Source organism: Protomyctophum bolini, assembly GCF_963924005.1.
Source record: "Protomyctophum bolini genome assembly, chromosome: 12".
In the NCBI taxonomy this organism is placed as follows: Eukaryota; Metazoa; Chordata; class Actinopteri; order Myctophiformes; family Myctophidae; genus Protomyctophum; species Protomyctophum bolini.
Genome location: NC_137873.1, coordinates 39,798,865 through 39,819,028, shown reverse-complemented (window position 1 = coordinate 39,819,028; position 20,164 = coordinate 39,798,865). Strand labels below are relative to the sequence as shown.

General features: G+C 46.2%; 1 protein-coding gene across 2 annotated transcripts in view; it reads right to left on the bottom strand.

Annotated features, from left to right (window-relative positions):
* Positions 1-229: 229 nt before the first annotated feature.
* sema4e (semaphorin 4e) overlaps positions 230-20,164 on the bottom strand; it is a 34,027-nt gene continuing 14,092 nt past the window's right edge. For both annotated transcript variants that reach the window (XM_080777188.1, XM_080777189.1), the window contains exons 8-16: positions 19,921-20,043; positions 16,169-16,320; positions 15,165-15,343; positions 13,532-13,688; positions 11,133-11,355; positions 8,131-8,246; positions 4,368-4,525; positions 4,020-4,075; positions 230-1,707 (exon numbers count right to left, since the gene is read on the bottom strand). In XM_080777188.1, the coding sequence (XP_080633314.1) occupies positions 986-1,707; positions 4,020-4,075; positions 4,368-4,525; positions 8,131-8,246; positions 11,133-11,355; positions 13,532-13,688; positions 15,165-15,343; positions 16,169-16,320; positions 19,921-20,043 (1,886 nt within the window). In that variant the 3' untranslated portion in view covers positions 230-985. The remainder of the gene's footprint in view (positions 1,708-4,019; positions 4,076-4,367; positions 4,526-8,130; positions 8,247-11,132; positions 11,356-13,531; positions 13,689-15,164; positions 15,344-16,168; positions 16,321-19,920; positions 20,044-20,164) is intronic.

Sequence of the window (20,164 nt, the reverse complement as noted above, 5' to 3'; positions counted from 1 at the left end):
TGACCTGCCCTTTTCACATCTGCCTTTTATAGCGCCACCAAGAGGCCGACTACTTAATACAACTCCTTTAGATTCTGTCCATAACCTGCAAATTGGTACACAGTATCTCTACAATCATGACTTTGAATGTCGATTTGCCATAGAAGAAATGGCACTCCTTTTCACATTGGCCTGTGCTCGAAGGAGCACCTTTTCCTAGTGTTCTTTGTTTTTAAATATATTTTTTATCCCACGATTTTTCACCCCTGTGTCAATCATCTAATGTGATCCTGGGCTCTACACACCCTCCGCCAACCTGGGGAGAGCAACGGACTTGAACTCATGCTTCCTTCATGCCTGAAGTGTCCAAGTTGCTCCTTTGCAACTGACAGGGGGGAGTTTCCCTGGTTGGACGTAGCGCGTGGAAGGAACACGTTATTCCAACCAGTTCCTTTCCCCTAGTGTTCTTTGTGTTGTGTCAAATGTGTAGACAAGTGTTTCGCATACATGGCTGCTGGGTCGCAAGACACATTTCAACTATAGCGTATCACATCATATCAGTTCACGGAAAACCCCCCTAGAAAATATGACCGTGTGTTTTTGAGCGGTGTCACAGTGACACACCATCTCCAGCATGTGACTTTGTCTGTCCCTATGTCTGTCTGTCTGTCCCTATGCCTGCCTGCCTGCCTGCCTGTCCGTCTGTCCCTATGCCTGCCTGCCTGTCTGTCTGTCTGTCCCTATGCCTGCCTGCCTGCCTGCCTGTCCGTCTGTCCCTATGCCTGCCTGCCTGTCTGTCTGTCTGTCCCTATGCCTGTCTGTCTGTCCCTATGCCTGTCTGCCTGTCCCTATGTCTGTCGGTCTGTCTGGGGAACCAACAAGTGAGAAAGTGGCACTGTTGAGCTTCACGCTGTGCACAGATGCATGATTGGAAACCACGTTTTTAAGGTAACACCAATGTCCTTCAGTGTGACTAAAAAGTGTGATAAAAGTATAGTTCCACCGCTCAGTTCAGACCAGGGTCTGATTTTTCGGGGGGAGGAACGGGGGTCAAATTTGGGGACTCCTCGTCGATAAACTGCAGTGCCTCCCCCACACCACCGGCGGTGCTGTGGTTGTTGTTACTACTACTGCAGTTCTCCGCTCCTCCAGACGTCATCATGAGGGGCTTGCTCTCTGGCTCTGCCGTGGCGGAGCCCGCCAGCGCCCCCTGCTGCTGGCCCTCCGGCTCTTGCCGCCGCGCGGCTCCCTGGTCGCCCGTCGTCCCCTGGTCGTCCTCCCCCCCGCCGCCCCCCCGGCGGCGGCCCCCGGGCAGTGGGAGGTGGCCCCTGTAGAAGTTCCACACCAGCAGGGCGGCGAGGAGGATCACCAGGAGCGCCACGGCGGCCTGCAGCCCGGCCACGGACGGCCCGTCGGTCCGGGCCTGGGGCAGGAGGCCGCCGCGGCCGTCGCCGCCCGCCGTCACCAGGAGGCGGTACTGGGCCACGGTGGTGGTGTAGCGGCCCGAGCTGGAGCGCTCCTCCGACAGGCAGCGGTAGAGGCCCTGGTCGGCCGCCGTGGCGTTGAGGATGAGGAGGCCGTCTCGCAGGAACTGCAGGCGGCCGCTGGGCGTCAGGGCGCCGCGGTCGGCGCGCTGCCAGCGCGTCACCGCCAGGTTGGAGGGCGGCACGCAGCGGAGCTTGGCGTTGCCGTCGTGCCACACCGACCAATCCAGCGGCTTGGCGGGGTCTGGCGGGAGAACGGAAAGAAAAGCACCGCGCCGTTTCTATACGTCGTTGCAGTCGGGAAGGAACCCCGACTGTATCTCCATATTTCAAGATGTACATTTATATTAATGAGAAATAGCAGATTTAAAAGCTCACAACGAGTCGCAATGCAACAAGTGAAAGTAGATAGTCTTCAGGTTTCATAAACGTTGCCCGGGGTTATTTAATCCATTACATTGTAGCGCCCAGTCGATTTATAAACACGGACCACTTTTACCGACGGACCGGATGTTGTTGTGAATGTGTGTGTAGCGGCTAACGGCTAACGGCCACTCCACTGTAGAGGCCATCGACGACAACAACGGGAGGTAAGAATAAATCTATCGCGACTGGACAGCGGAGGGCCGTCTAACACAGGATGTTTTCTTTATAACTAGAAGGGATGAATTAGATCGCGAGTTATTAACGTTTTAAGATTTTCGTTGTCGTCGGCTAAACAGGGGAGGGAGTTTTTCTATGACGTATCACTCTTGCGCAGCATGGAGGATTGCACAACAACGAGCGATACGATCCGTTTTTATATCGATAAACATCGTCCTGGGCGATGGGGGTGTTAACAAGAGCTTAAATAATAACTACATTGGATGCGTTGGAACACAGATTATAATTTTTGACCATTTCCTGAACAGTGACGGTTTTGGGCATACAAGGTTTTCCACCCCAGAGTGACGACATCCAGATACTAAATTCACAGTTAAACCTGGCCTAAGGCAGCTTCTAAAAACGCCTTCTAAAGCCTGACCTAAGTTTTCTGAAAAACTTCAAATATTTATATAGCAGCATGAATTTTTGGTAATTTTTGAATACTGTAGATACTGTACAGAACCCAAAAATGGGTTCCCGGCCTGAGGGGATAAAACACCAAAAGGGGTTCCCGCCCAGAATGGGTTAACATGTGTTTCATATCCAGATAGAATCAGGTAGATATATTTAGTTCATCAGTGGTTCACACTTTGAAAGTTGGCAAACACCCAGAACATTGTGCTCTCATATCATATGTTTGTACCATAGTCCGGCAGCCGACAGACTTCTTTTGTTTTAAAGTGGGAAATTTGGTATAAGTATTTTTTATTTGGCCTAAAATATTGTCTATATACTTGTATACATTCATGAATCCACTTGCTGACCGGCTGTCAGTATTGAGCAATTTATTTTATATGGGTTTCTTGTGACCCTACCATTAACATCCTATGTCAGGCAAAAATGTCAAACTTTCCTTATGCTTTAAGTAGCATGTGACATGTCAAACTACGGGGTTTTCATGATTCTGAATCCATTCAGCAAGTGGATTCATGAATGTGTGTATATAGACAATATTTTAGGCCAATAAAAAAAAGACTATATAACAAATTTCCCACCGGTCCACCTTGGCTGCAGGACTAACAACATCCTACCTGGCTCTCTGCCTACCGTGTGTAAAAAAAACTTGCAATTAACTGTCCTGCACACACACACACAGTATATCTCTACAAACTCATTGAGTTTAGATTCCATTATTAATGTATGCCACTGGTGGTGATTCTTGACTACATTCAGATCAGATGTGCTTAGGGTTAGTTGATCGTATCTTCAATGTGGTTTGGGTGCTACTGGTTTGGGTTCCCACACATTTTTACCAATGAATTTCCAAAGCTTTTCTAGAATATTTAACCCAATTTCAAGGCCTACAATCATTCAGCGCAACAATTAGTCTCTTACTCTCCTATGTGCAAAGACAGGCAGTGTAGCAACAATAAAGCTACTTTGTGCCAAATGTTTTGCTACACCACCTATCCTAGGGCATAGGATCACGCTGCAGCATGTTGTGAGCTTGTAGATCTGTTCTTTTTGTCACATACAGGTACACGTTAGGGCTGCAATCATGCTGCCCGTTTGGCGAATAATGACTTATGGTGCATATTTCGTAATGTTATACACTTTTAACAAAATCAATAGCCAAAAACAATAAATAGCCAACTATCTTTCCAGGACCTTTGAAAAAATTCCAAACCTGATTTTTTTTTCTTCTAATCTCAAAATATTTCCACTCCAGGAATGTCATGACCGTGGGAACCATGCCACACCGATCAGGTTACAACCTGCTCACCCAGGCCAGGACGCTTGGGAATGTCAGGTGTAAACAGGAGCAGAGGTCTGGGAACTAACCGTATGCATTACATGTAATTAAACACACTTCCTAAAGCCTGCGTTATGCTTATGTACTCATGTAATGACTAATATTAATTAATTAATATCGTTAATTCATATTTATTACAGTATAGGTCTCATACTCACCAGACTCTGGGCACACAGAGGCATTTCCCTGTTTCACACTCTGGAGCAGTTCACTACTGGAGAGAGGAGAGGAGAGGAGAGGAGAGGAGAGGGGAGGAGAGGAGAGGAGAGGAGAGGAGAGGAGAGGAGAGGAGAGGAGAGGAGAGGAGAGGAGAGGAGAGGAGAGGAGAGGAGAGGAGAGGAGAGGAGAGGAGAGGAGAGGAGAGGAGAGGAGAGGAGAGGAGAGGAGAGGAGAGGGGAGGAGAGGAGAGGAGAGAAGCATCACTCTAAACACACTCACACTGCTAAGTGCTATGGGCAAAAAATGGACTGGGTTCATGTAGGAATATATATATATATATACTGTACCTCTGCGAGTCCGTCAGGGCGACACATTGTGCCGTGGTTTTGTCCCAGCCACAGTATGGGTCTCTGGCCAGGACACAGTCCACACAGGAGGCCGACCGCCCACAGCTGGCCAGAGGCATCTGCACCACTCCGAACTCTGACCCAGCATACAGATGACCCTGTGCACGCAAGCAGACGCACGCACACACACACACACACACACACACACACACACACACACGTTAGTGACGCAGCAATCTGAGAATCCCATCGTCAAATATTCGGGAAAACAGCGCCTCTGCTGTTGTTCCTCGAAATTAGACTCTGGGGGCAAGCTCTGTTTAGAATTTCTATCAACCGGAAAAGGCCCTTGCTTTTCCGCCGAGTTCCACTACTACCGCTGTGCCGCACTGTTTTCATTCCTACTTTCAACCATTCCTTTGCGGAAGAAAACATGGATGTAACGGAGGAGGAAATTTTTGCTAGTGTGCTAAGGAGAGTTGCTGTTCTACACAATGTTGAACATATCAAACCGCTTCAGCACATTTGTTTGAAATATTTAATCGATCGACGAGATGTTTTATTATGTTTACCTACTGGTTTTGGAAAAAGCCTCGTATATCAAGTAGGGATGTCAGTAACGGATAGTTTCCCAACCGGTTAGCCGACAGGATTAACCGGGTCATTAACGGATAGTGGTTGATTTTTTTCTTTTTTTTAATAGGCTACCCCAAATGTAATATGCATGTATAGGCTACATAATTAAAGTTGGTAGACGAATGGTATACATTTATTTATGCTCCTTTTTTAAAAGACAAACAAAAAAGCAACATTTAACAATATAAATAAATTGTTGTAGGCTTAATCATCAATAAACATCGCATCTGCGCGTCTACAGTAGTCCTACAGAGGTCCGCCGGTTCTAGTCCAAAACATAAATAAATCCAGTACAGATCTGAGCAACTTATACCTATAAAGCCACTGGACGCATGGGCTAAGCCTTTTTTTATTATTAAGGAAGATCAGCAAGCATGTCACCGTGTTCCGTTTGTTGACTTTTCGCTGACGAGAAAACCCTCAAACATCGATAGCACATGGCTAACTTGATAGCCGTAAGCCGTGCCAGTGTGGGGAGACGGATAAGAGGAGGAAGCGGCAGCGGCTGTAAACGTTCTCCCTCCAGGCCAAATGGCCAATAATGGAATTAATAATGCCAAGTAGGTCTCTGCATTTATACGGTTGACATGTGTTCATCTCGTCTCGCTGTCACTCGCTTACATTTCGACTACCGCAAGTCCGCAAAGCTACCCTTGTAGCCAACTAGCCAGAAGTACAACAGAGAACTTTGGGACATTGAGGGGGCAGAAAACCGAGCCAGAGCGCTGTTCATGCAGCCTGGAGTGTGACAAGCTGGGCGGCGCAAATAAGAACAATTTTAGGCATGTGTGCAACATGACAACTGTTTTAAAGTATTGTACAGTGACAAGTACAGTCTCTGTAATGTTTATGTTGTACTATTACTAAAAACGATCTAAAATAAAGGGATTTAAGATCAGAACACGTATTTATTATTATGCAAATTAATCGTTAAAGCTGATAAAAATATCCGGATGTTTTTTAACGGTCGGCTAACCGGCTAGCCGGTTGTTTGGTGTTGTTTGTTGACCAGAGGAAGCCATGTTCAATAATAAGAAGCGTGTATAGGTTTGCTTCCAGTGGGACGAAATTTCCTAGCCGCACACACATGTAAATCCCGCCCACTAAATGTGATTGGGTGATTGCGCGGCTGACTTCCTGAACTACAGCGTCCATACTTGTAGGCCAGTGATACGTTTCTTTCTACTGCTTGCCGACAGACTAGTTGACGCGAGGCAACAGTCTGTCTTGAGAGACTAGTGACGCAGTAAACATCATTTAGTAAAATATGAATGTCATGAGTTGATTGGTTTAAAGGTGGCATGCAAGTGATTCTATTTACTTACTTTTGTTCAAATAAGTTAAATTAGTTATTTTTTGTTTGTCCAGGAACAGGGGTAAACAGAAAAAAAAAAACTACATTTTCAGATCAGGATAGCAATTTGATCCAATCAGGGTAGAGAACTCATACAGGATAAACAAGTGACATTGGTCGCGATGAAACGAAAAGTTAAACTGGAAGGCATACAATAAATAAATGGTCTCTGTGCTCGGGCGAGTCGAGGACTTCAAGGACCTCCTCGGGCCTGGACTGGCCTGCCTCAACTGAACCGGATCTGAAGGTTCGGAGAGCGAGGGAGAGTGTGGAAATCAGATATGTTAGAAGACCTTAAGAGGCGGCTGTTCATAGCTACTGTGGAGTCAGTACTGCTGTATGGGGCCGAGACATGGACCCTCACAGTACAACAGGAAAAAGCCCTGGATGGAGTCCACACATGAATGCTACGAATGGCACTAGGTGTCACATGGACGGACCGCATCAGTCAAATGTGGACCTCTATGGTGACCTACCACGTGTCACGGACACAGTCAGAGAGAGAAGGATGAGGCTGGCAGGGCACTGCGTCAGGCACCCAGAACTTGAGGCAAGTAAATTGACCCTATGGGAGCCAACCCAGGGCAAAGAAGCGTACCACCTATGTAGACGTGCTGCGGCGCGACAGCTTGGCTGACAACACTGAAGAGCTCAAGAACCTGATGTTGTTGCTCTCGCAGGAACTTAAATGGTCTCTGTGAGGTTCTCTCTCCTCATTGGATAGAATTGGTATACCGACATGGAAACGTACGCGCTGATTATTAAAGAGTTTGAGAGATGGGGAGACCTGTGCTACTGAACAAGCATTATATTGAGAGATGGGGAGACCCGTTCTACGGAACAAGCATTCTATTGAGCGATGGGGAGCCCCTTGCTACGGAACAAGCATTCTATTGAGAGATGGGGAGACCCGTGCTATACGGAACAAGCATTCTATTGAGAGATGGGGAGACCCGTTCTACGGAACAAGGATTCTATTGAGAGATGGGGAGACCTGTGCTACGGAACAAGCATTCTATTGAGAGATGGGGAGACCCGTGCTATACGGAACAAGCATTCTATTGAGAGATGGGGAGACCCGTTCTACGGAACAAGCATTCTATTGAGAGATGGGGAGACCTGTGCTACGGAACAAGCATTCTATTGAGAGATGGGGAGACCTGTGCTACGGAACAAGCATTCTATTGAGAGATGGGGAGACCTGTGCTACGGAACAAGCATTCTATTGAGAGATGGGGAGACCTGTGCTACGGAACAAGCATTCTATTGAGAGATGGGGAGACCTGTGCTACGGAACAAGCATTCTATTGAGAGATGGGGAGACCTGTGCTACGGAACAAGCATTCTATTGAGAGATGGGGAGACCTGTGCTACGGAACAAGCATTCTATTGAGAGATGGGGAGACCCGTTCTACGGAACAAGCATTCTATTGAGCGATGGGGAGACCCATGCTACGGAACAAGCATTCTATTGAGCGATGGGGAGACCCATGCTACGGAACAAGCATTCTATTGAGAGATGGGGAGACCCGTTCTACGGAACAAGCATTCTATTGAGAGATGGGGAGACCTGTGCTACGGAACAAGCATTCTATTGAGCGATGGGGAGACCCATGCTACGGAACAAGCATTCTATTGAGAGATGGGGAGACCCATGCTACGGAACAAGCATTCTATTGCCAACTATGACGATCACAACATAGAGCTTTGACTTCATAACAAATCCTGTTCTTACAAGATTAAGAGGGCGTGGCGCGCACCGCAGTGCCTTACCGTAGTGTCGGAGAAACGGAGGACTTTGATTGGCTCGTCGGTCTGGAAGAGTTTCACCTCCTCCACGATGAACATCTCGTCAGCGAAGTTCACCGCTTTCACTACGGTCCCACGTTCTGTTTGGAACCCAAAACATTATCACTACAGTCCCACGTTCTGTTTAGAACCCAAAACATTATCACTACAGTCCCACGTTCTGTTTGGAACCCAAAACATTATCACTACAGTCCCACGTTCTGTTTAGAACCCAAAACATTATCACTACAGTCCCACGTTCTGTTTAGAACCCAAAACATTATCACTACAGTCCCACGTTCTGTTTAGAACCCAAAACATTATCACTACAGTCCCACGTTCTGTTTGGAACCCAAAACATTATCACTACAGTCCCACGTTCTGTTTGGAACCCAAAACATTATCACTACAGTCCCACGTTCTGTTTAGAACCCAAAACATTATCACTACAGTCCCACGTTCTGTTTGGAACCCAAAACATTATCACTACAGTCCCACGTTCTGTTTAGAACCCAAAACATTATCACTACAGTCCCACGTTCTGTTTGGAACCCAAAACATTATCACTACAGTCCCACGTTCTGTTTGGAACCCAAAACATTATCACTACAGTCCCACGTTCTGTTTGGAACCCAAAACATTATCACTACAGTCCCACGTTCTGTTTAGAACCCAAAACATTATCACTACAGTCCCACGTTCTGTTTGGAACCCAAAACATTATCACTACAGTCCCACGTTCTGTTTAGAACCCAAAACATTATCACTACAGTCCCACGTTCTGTTTAGAACCCAAAACATTATCACTACGGTCCCACGTTCTGTTTGGAACCCAAAACATTATCACTACAGTCCCACGTTCTGTTTGGAACCCAAAACATTATCACTACAGTCCCACGTTCTGTTTAGAACCCAAAACATTATCACTACGGTCCCACGTTCTGTTTAGAACCCAAAACATTATCACTACAGTCCCACGTTCTGTTTAGAACCCAAAACATTATCACTACAGTCCCACGTTCTGTTTAGAACCCAAAACATTATCACTACAGTCCCACGTTCTGTTTGGAACCCAAAACATTATCACTACAGTCCCACGTTCTGTTTAGAACCCAAAACATTATCACTACGGTCCCACGTTCTGTTTGGAACCCAAAACATTATCACTGCAGTCCCACGTTCTGTTTAGAACCCAAAAACATTATCACTACAGTCCCACGTTCTGTTTAGAACCCAAAACATTATCACTACAGTCCCACGTTCTGTTTAGAACCCAAAACATTATCACTACAGTCCCACGTTCTGTTTAGAACCCAAAACATTATCACTACAGTCCCACGTTCTGTTTAGAACCCAAAACATTATCACTACAGTCCCACGTTCTGTTTAGAACCCAAAACATTATCACTACAGTCCCACGTTCTGTTAGAACCCAAAACATTATCACTACAGTCCCACGTTCTGTTTAGAACCCAAAACATTATCACTACAGTCCCACGTTCTGTTTAGAACCCAAAACATTATCACTACAGTCCCACGTTCTGTTTAGAACCCAAAACATTATCACTACAGTCCCACGTTCTGTTTGGAACCCAAAACATTATCACTACAGTCCCACGTTCTGTTAGAACCCAAAACATTATCACTACAGTCCCACGTTCTGTTTGGAACCCAAAACATTATCACTACAGTCCCACGTTCTGTTTAGAACCCAAAACATTATCACTACAGTCCCACGTTCTGTTTAGAACCCAAAACATTATCACTACAGTCCCACGTTCTGTTTAGAACCCAAAACATTATCACTACAGTCCCACGTTCTGTTTAGAACCCAAAACATTATCACTACAGTCCCACGTTCTGTTTAGAACCCAAAACATTATCACTACAGTCCCACGTTCTGTTTAGAACCCAAAACATTATCACTACAGTCCCACGTTCTGTTTGGAACCCAAAACATTATCACTACAGTCCCACGTTCTGTTTGGAACCCAAAACATTATCACTACAGTCCCACGTTCTGTTAGAACCCAGAGATTAACAACACTACGGTCCCGTGTTCCGTTAGAACCCAGAGTAATGAGTAGGGTTTTAGCCCGAAAATCGGGTCCATTACAAACCCGGTTCGGCATTTATCGAGACCCGAGTATCAATACGCTTTTGGCTCGTCGAGCATGTTATCGGGTATAGCCGCAGCAGCTAACGTCACATGGGCCGCTCGCTATTATAATAAAGGGCAGGCGCGTAGCGTGGATTAAATGATTGACGGGGGGTGGCAGCGCATCTCCGACCGAGGTCAACTAGTACCAACAAGGTCGACATAGTGCATTTACTAGTCGACTAGTTGCTTAATGCCCTAGCCCGGGGGTAGGAAACCTGTGGCTCTAGAGCCACATGTGGCTCATGTGGCCCTCTCCCGTGGCTCCCAGTTGCTACGGCAAAGAAGTATGAAAAGGAATAAGAGGTTTTCTTTTGCTTTTCTTTGCTTTTTTACATTTAAACATAATTTATTATTGAATTTGTAGTAGCCTAGGCATAAAGTTATTCTTTCATTTTGATATTGCAAAACAATGTTGCCTATACACCAGATAAAAATAAGAATCACATTTAATGAAGGAAAATAGAATAGAAGAATGTATTCATGATAAGACATCTATGTTTGTTTTCACCACCAATGCTGCTGGCTTACTGCTACAGTATACTTGACATGCTTTGAGAAATTAGCACACAAATAATTAAAGTTTGCTTTATTAAAGCAAACATATTTTGCGGCTCCAGATAGAATTGTAATACGTTTTGGGGACAAAAATGGCTCTTCTGATAATAAAGGTTGCCTACCCCTGCCCTAGCCTGTGGCTCAAAGGACCAATAAATAATGTGCCATGGCATGAAAAGGGCTGAAAACCCCTGCTATACACACACACACACCTATGAACATAACATGCTACACAGTACACACACACACACACACACACACACACACACACCTGTTCCTATGAACATGACGTGGTACATGTCTTGGTCCGCGGCCTGCACCTGGTCCACTATGATGCGCGTGAACGTGGCGCCCCTCCGCACCAGCAGGGGCTTCTCTCCTATTGGCTGCACGGCCTGGTCCATCAGCGGCCTGTCTCTGATGAACTGCAGCGTGCGGTCGGGCAGATCCAGGGTCCGGTTGATGCCCTGCTTACGGGCCTCGGCATCGATGCACTGGAGGAGGAGCACGAAGACACACAAGATGTTTTACCCACTGCACACATGACGTTTTACCCACTGCACACATGAGGTTCTGAAAGGAGAATAAAGGCATTAGGTTAGATGTTTTACCCACTGCACACATGAGGTTCTGAAAGGAGAATAAAGGCATTAGGTTAGATGTTTTACCCACTGCACACATGACGTTCTGAAAGGAGAATAAAGGCATTAGGTTAGATGTTTTACCCACTGCACACATGACGTTCTGAAAGGAGAATAAAGGCATTAGGTTAGATGTTTTACCCACTGCACACATGACGTTCTGAAAGGAGAATAAAGGCATTAGGTTAGATGTTTTACCCACTGCACACATGTTTTACGCACTGCACACATGTTTTACCCACTGCACACATGACGTTCTGAAAGGAGAATAAAGGCATTAGGTTGTTGACCTCTATGTTTGACACAAGTACAGGGGTAGAGTACTTTGACCGTACATCACCACTGTGGTGGAGAACTTTAAACCTGTGGTTCTCAAAAAGGAGGTCGACCGCCTCCTCTGTGAGGGGGTCCCCGGGGTCTGTGAGGGGGTCCCCGGGGTCTGTGAGGGGGTCCCTGGGGTACAGGCTTTAGTTCCGACATACTATTGATCCGAAACCTCAATCCCTAACCTAACCATAACCACAAGCACGGCAGCAGCGCATGTCGGACCATCGCATTTTCGCATCGCATGTCCACCTTTGGTCTATCGGATCTGCGTGTGGGAGTCCCCGGGGTCTGTGTGGGAGTCCCCGGGGTCTGTGAGGGGGTTCAAGGGGGTCCCAGGCTAAATCATGCTCTATATAACACACGAAGGATTAGACTTCCTCACCCAGGAGTCAGCCAAGCTCCTTATCCAGTCATATCAAAGCTCTCTCCTACACCATGCCGGTAGTCATGTGTCAGTGTCTCCTACACCATGCCGGTAGTCATGTGTCAGTGGTGCTCAACCTTCTCCTACACCATGCCGGTAGTCATGTGTCAGTGGTGCTCAACCTTCTCCTACACCATGCCGGTAGTCATGTGTCAGTGGTGCTCAACCTTCTCCTACACCATGCCGGTAGTCATGTGTCAGTGGTGCTCAACCTTCTCCTACACCATGCCGGTAGTCATGTGTCAGTGGTGCTCAACCTTCTCCTACACCATGCCGGTAGTCATGTGTCAGTGGTGCTCAACCTTCTCCTACACCATGCCGGTAGTCATGTGTCAGTGGTGCTCAACCTTCTCCTACACCATGCCGGTAGTCATGTGTCAGTGGTGCTCAACCTTCTCCTACACCATGCCGGTAGTCATGTGTCAGTGGTGCTCAACCTTCTCCTACACCATGCCGGTAGTCATGTGTCAGTGGTGCTCAACCTTCTCCTACACCATGCCGGTAGTCATGTGTCAGTGGTCCTACACCATGCCGGTAGTCATGTGTCAGTGGTCCTACACCATGCCGGTAGTCATGTGTCAGTGGTGCTCAAACCTTTTTCATGTCGAGGACCTCCAGAATCATCTGTATTTTGCCACTGACCCCCATCTCAAAATATGTTGTTCCATCCAGGGACCCCCCAGAAGGGACCCCCCAGAAGGGACCCCCCAGAAGCAAAGATTTGAGTTAAAAGCGTTCAATCTGAAAGAATGTATATATTCAAAGATTTGCGCCACATTTTTAAGATTTTTCAAAAACAGCAGATCTACAAACTCTGATGTTGGCCAACAAATGAACCAAAGGTATGACACACCCGCCCATATCTTCAAAGTCTGATCCAACCCTTACAACACATCCTCTGTGATATCGTGTCTGTATGTTGTGGAAGTGAAGACGTGCTCTTTCCTGTTATCACAAAATGAATGGATGGATGAATGAATCCATGTAACTAAGTTATGAATGGAACCGTCCGGGTCCATTTGTATGGACTCAAGAGTTATGGGGGGGGGGGGTCCAATGCCCTATTCTATTGCATTACAAAAATCGGCGCGATCCTTTAATAAGAAAAGGTTTTAGATTTATTTTTAATCCATGGGAACGGAGAGGACGAGGGGGCGGGGACGGAACCAAAGAAGAACGGAAACACAGAACCATTAACTTCCTGACCAGCACACACGTGCACACACGTGCGCGCGCACACACACACAGAGAGAGAGAGCAGGCTTTTGGCCGACTCACCGCTCCGGGCCGGGGGGAGGGCACGTCTTTGCTGTACATCACCCACTTCACAAAGGAGGTCTCCACGGTGACGGGGGTCTTGTACTTCCCCTCGGAGAACACCTTGCTGATGTCCAGCACGTTGTACGCACACACCGCCGACAGGCCGGACGAGTCCCTGCACCCACACACACATTTCGGTTTCTTTATTTGAATCCACAAATTACAATTAATTTTACAAGGAAACAAATATAACGGGGTTGACAGTTCATGTTCACTTAAGGATACACATGGCACCTCCTTCTCCACACAGACAAACTGCCTATAACAGAAGAGACAGAACAGTATTTGGCAAGTTGTTTGGCTTTGCTTTTTGTCATGCCAGCTATTCTTAGGCCACTCATGTTGTCAGTTTATGCACATGGCCCAGGCTTCCGAATATCAGTATGGCAAATCTACAGCAATACTCCAAGTTTGTTATGCTTCCAAGTAATGGTTGATACTTAGAATATTTATCTTGGAATGCCTGGTCCATGTACAAATCAAAGACACAGCCCACCTCCAGAATCAGGACCCCCCCCCACACACACACACACACGTTACACACTTAGTTTTAATTGATTTCTAGAGCGGATTTACTAGTTTTGGAAATAGTTTAAAGTATAGCAATACTGCAGCCAACCTGCAGATAGAGGTTTAAAGCAAAGTATTCTATCGCTAGTTTGACCAGTGCAAAGTTCAAACACTCTTTTATATCTTGAAATCACTAGGAATAAAACCAAAAATGACAGTGTTTCTGGTGCGTGACAAGCTTCCAGACTCATCGACATTTAACCCGCTTCGAATGTTATCAACCGATAATCCCCAGTAGGTTTAGGTTACTTATCACTGGAATGCAATGGAGCCAGCAGGCTCGCCTGGAGCCTACTGGAGCCTACTGGAGCCAGCAGGCTCGCCTGGAGCCTACTGGAGCCAGCAGGCTCGCCTGGAGCCTACTGGAGCCAGCAGGCTCGCCTGGAGCCTACTGGAGCCAGCAGGCTCGCCTGGAGCCTACTGGAGCCTACTGGAGCCAGCAGACTCGCCTGGAGCCTACTGGAGCCTACTGGAGCCTACTGGAGCCAGCAGGCTCGCCTGGAGCCTACTGGAGCCTACTGGAGCCAGCAGGCTCGCCTGGAGCCTACTGGAGCCAGCAGGCTCGCCTGGAGCCTACTGGAGCCTACTGGAGCCAGCAGGCTCGCCTGGAGCCTACTGGAGCCTACTGGAGCCAGCAGGCGAAAACATTGTGATACTGACTCACGACACGTGGCCGGTTAACACTGATATGAGGTTAAGGGAATTACGTGGCTGTTAAAAAACAAAAAAAAGACTGAGGTTAGGTTCCTGGTTGAAGGTCTGAGGCTTAATTAAATAAATTAGTTCTATTGTTTTTTTTCTGGCTTTGCTGGCTGGTCCTCTGTCAGAAGCGGTTACATTCTGCACTCTGCAGATGGCGCGTGGCTACGATAGGTTTGTTCGGGTCAGATTTAGGGTTAGGGTCAGTAATAGTCGGACAACGCTTAACAGCAAAGCCTGGTGGCTCCATTGCATACGGTTGATTTTCATTCGAATCCGCAATTCACACAAATATAGATAATTCTCTCTCCCTCCAACTTACGACTGTGGCGTGAAGACGGCGTAGAACATGCAGTGCTTCCAGTTCCTCAGCGGGTCACACCAGAGGAAGGTGTCCTGGATGATGTACGGCAGCTGGGACTCCAGGACGGGACAGTCCAGCCTGGCCTTCAGGAAGGAGGTCCACTTCTTCTGCAGGGTCCGCTGACCGCCCAGGTCCCCCTGGATGCGCACACACACGCACACGCACACACACACACACACAACACACAACACACAACACAATGAATGTCAAGCACAATGAAAACTGCCGGTAAAAAATGAAAAAGTACAAACACTGGAGTTTCCTGAAAAGATTCTTAAAGTAGGCCTAATAATTAATGAATTAATCAAGATGCACTCCATAAAGCCCAGATCAGTTAAAAATAAAAAACTTATACACATTGCCCATTGCCTCCAATGTTTCCAGGAGCATGAGAAAACCAAAATCACTTCCTGTTAAGGCCATAATTAATACATTCTTTGACTCCTTCAGTCTCCACATGACTCTAAAAATAAAATTCCTCAATACAGCATGAAAGGTGCATTACTGGTCACAAACCAGTACATGTACTGTACAGTACATGCTCTGGTCCGGGTGCAGTACGTTGTTCAGACTAGTCATTGGTCCGACAAATGACAACCCACCTCATCTCCTAACCTAGCCATAACCGCAAGCACGGGAGCAGACGCTAGGGCATTAGCATGTCGGACTAATGCCCTGTCTGAATTACATGCGGTCCCCCTCTGGTCCATCTTGAGAGTTTCAGGAAAACCTTTTTTTGCACTGCTCTAACGGCACTGAACCGGTGTAACGCATAATGAGACGCATTAGAGTTCCGCGGGATATACTGTACAGCCGACTCCGACCCGGCTCCGCGTGATTATGATAAAAGACAGATGCGAACCGCACGGGTCTCGGGTCCTGTCGGGTATTTACGGAATCGGGAGGCCCGTGCAGAGCTCTACCTTGCGCACACACACACACACACACACACGCACACAGACCTTGCAGACGCGCGCCACCCTAGACACCAGCAGCTTGTTGTAGAAGTCGTACTCCACGGCGGTCTCGCTGAAGAAAAGGTAGACCTTGTCATCGTCTCCCGCCTCGCTGGCATCGCTCTCTGGCATCTGATCCATGGAGATGAAGGTGGGCTCTGGAGAGATGATAGAACACATTATTACATCTGATCCATGGAGATGAAGGTGGGCTCTGGAGAGATGATAGAACACATTTATTACATCTGATCCATGGAGATGAAGGTGGGCTCTGGAGAGATGATAGAACACATTTATTACATCTGATCCATGGAGATGAAGGTGGGCTCTGGAGAGATGATAGAACACATTATTACATCTGAGACATGGAGATGAAGGTGGGCTCTGGAGAGATGATAGAACACATTATTACATCTGATCCATGGAGATGAAGGTGGGCTCTGGAGAGATGATAGAACACATTATTACATCTGATCCATGGAGATGAAGGTGGGCTCTGGAGAGACGATAGAACACATTATTACATCTGAGACATGGAGATGAAGGTGGGCTCTGGAGAGATGATAGAACACATTATTACATCTGAGACATGGAGATGAAGGTGGGCTCTGGAGAGACGATAGAACACATTATTACATCTGATCCATGGAGATGAAGGTGGGCTCTGGAGAGATGATAGAACACATTATTACATCTGAGACATGGAGATGAAGGTGGGCTCTGGAGAGATGATAGAACACATTATTACATCTGAGACATGGAGATGAAGGTGGGCTCTGGAGAGACAGATAGAATAGTATTACATCTGAGACATGGAGATGAAGGTGGGCTCTGGAGAGATGATAGAACACATTATTACATCTGATCCATGGAGATGAAGGTGGGCTCTGGAGAGACGATAGAACACATTATTACATCTGAGACATGGAGATGAAGGTGGGCTCTGGAGAGACGATAGAACACATTATTACATCTGAGACATGGAGATGAAGGTGGGCTCTGGAGAGATGATAGAACACATTATTACATCTGAGACATGGAGATGAAGGTGGGCTCTGGAGAGATGATAGAACACATTATTACATCTGATCCATGGAGATGAAGGTGGGCTCTGGAGAGACGATAGAACACATTATTACATCTGAGACATGGAGATGAAGGTGGGCTCTGGAGAGATGATAGAACACATTATTACATCTGAGACATGGAGATGAAGGTGGGCTCTGGAGAGATGATAGAACACATTATTACATCTGAGACATGGAGATGAAGGTGGGCTCTGGAGAGATGATAGAACACATTATTACATCTGATCCATGGAGATGAAGGTGGGCTCTGGAGAGATGATGGAACACATTATTACATCTGATCCATGGAGATGAAGGTGGGCTCTGGAGAGATGATAGAACACATTATTACATCTGATCCATGGAGATGAAGGTGGGCTCTGGAGAGATGATAGAACACATTATTACATCTGAGACATGGAGATGAAGGTGGGCTCTGGAGAGACGATAGAACACATTATTACATCTGAGACATGGAGATGAAGGTGGGCTCTGGAGAGACGATAGAACACATTATTACATCTGAGACATGGAGATGAAGGTGGGCTCTGGAGAGATGATAGAACACATTATTACATCTGAGACATGGAGATGAAGGTGGGCTCTGGAGAGATGATAGAACACATTATTACATCTGAGACATGGAGATGAAGGTGGGCTCTGGAGAGATGATAGAACACATTATTACATCTGATCCATGGAGATGAAGGTGGGCTCTGGAGAGATGATAGAACACATTATTGCATCTGATCCATGGAGATGAAGGTGGGCTCTGGAGAGATGATAGAACACATTATTACATCTGAGACATGGAGATGAAGGTGGGCTCTGGAGAAACAGATAGAATTTGCGCACGCGAAATTCTAGTATTATTACATCTGAGACCTGGAGATGAAGGTGGGCTCTGGAGAAAATATTCATTCTGATCTTCACTGCTAAGGTCAGTAAAGATACCAGACAAGACACCCTGCAATACTAACAATTAGGGTTGTCCCGATTGGATCGGGTGATCGGAAATCGGGCCGACCACGTCATTTTCAAAAGATCGGAATCGGGATCGGGAGCCAAAAAAACGTAATCGGGACATCCTTAATATCAATATTATATCCATATCATGAAATTAGACTGGATAGTGTCTGTGGTTTGGGTTATTGTACTATTGTGATATGGCAAAAACGTGTTTTTTATCGATATTGGCAGATGCTCAAAATCAAATTGGATCGGGAGCAAAGAAACGTGATCTGAACATCCCTACAAACAAGAGTATCTGGTGTCAGTCCCACTAGCCCTGCCTGGGTCACTGTGTTATTATCGTCTTGAAAATCCCATAGAGAAATCTTCGATAGAGTCATATAAGAAAAACTAAACAAACCACCCGGAGATTCTGTCAGGAATATGAGGACTGTGTGTCGTTTATGACATTGAGTTACATTTGATCCCCCCTCCTGCTCTGTTCTTTGTCTGTATAGAAGTGTCTATTTGTACGTCTCTAAATGTTTTGATGAATTGAACAAGGTGGACCCTCTTGTAAACAATGTGTAATGCTTAATTGGGTCGTCCACTCACAGTTAACAGTCTTTGTATTGAGTTTGTGCTTTAAATGTACTGTAATTCCGCAAACTGTTAATACATATTTCAATCAATCAATCAATTGATTGTCTGTGTTTGGAGAAAAAAAATACATTGTTACTTTTTGGATAGGTTACTACTTTTACACCATGCTTCATATCCATAGGAGTAAAATCTCCCGCATTTTGAGCTTGTAGATCGCCTATTTTCAAATGGTCGAAATGAAGTGGTTAATGTATGTTTTTGCACTAATAATGAAATTCTACAAAGTAGTAGTAAAAAAGGAATGTAGTGGAGTGAAAGTGCAATAGTTGGATCCGAGATGTAGTGGACTATAGACGTACAAGTACCTCAAAATGTTACCATGTACAGTACTTGAGTAAATGTACTCAGTACTGATACATTATTCTTATTATTATCATCAGTGGTTTCCACCACGGATAATAAAAACCCATTCTGAACGGGAACCCTTAACCCATTCTGACCTGAGATCAGATTCATACGAGGTTTCCACGGGACACACACTGGTCTGATTAACCCATTCTGACCTGAGATCAGATTCATACGAGGTTTCCACTGGACACACGCTGGTCTGATTAACCCATTCTGACCCGAGATCAGATTCTAAAAAATGTCAGTCGCTCTTCGATTTTTCAAAAATAGCAGACCTACAAGCTCGTAGCGCGCCACTCGGTGGCGCGCTATGAGCTTGTAGATCTGCTATTTTTCAATAGCTAAAGCATAACATGGTGCCAACACCAAAATGGGTTCCCGTTCAGAATGGGTTAAGCATTATGTTATACTTTAGCTATTAAAAAATATTGAAAAATCTTGAAAATGTGAGGCAAATCTTTGAATATATATTCTTTCAGACGTTTTTAACTCAAAACCTTGCTTCTGGGGGGGGGGGGGTCCCTGGAACAACAAATACTATATAGTTTTGCGGGTCCTGGGCATGAAAAACTTTGAGAACCACCAACATAGAAACATGGATTTTTCAGAATACTTTCAAGGATTTAGAAGGCATTTGTAGAATCGTCCTCAGGCCTAAAAGGGACAATGTATCAACGCATCCCCATTGGGTTCCATGCAGCATTGCATGCTGGGAGGGGCAGGTCTTACCGTTGAGCCAGGAGCTCTTGAAGTCGGTGCGCACCGAGCTGACCGCAGAGGCTGCAGAGCTGCGCATCACCACAGGCTCAGAACCCAGGAAGTTCATAGAGGTGGCCGAGTAGAGGTCGTCCCCTGACACACACACACACACACACACACACACACACACACACACACACACTCTTAGACAACACATATCTGCAACAACCAAACTACAGTATCGTCTATAGTATATACTATAGTAGCGTCCTTA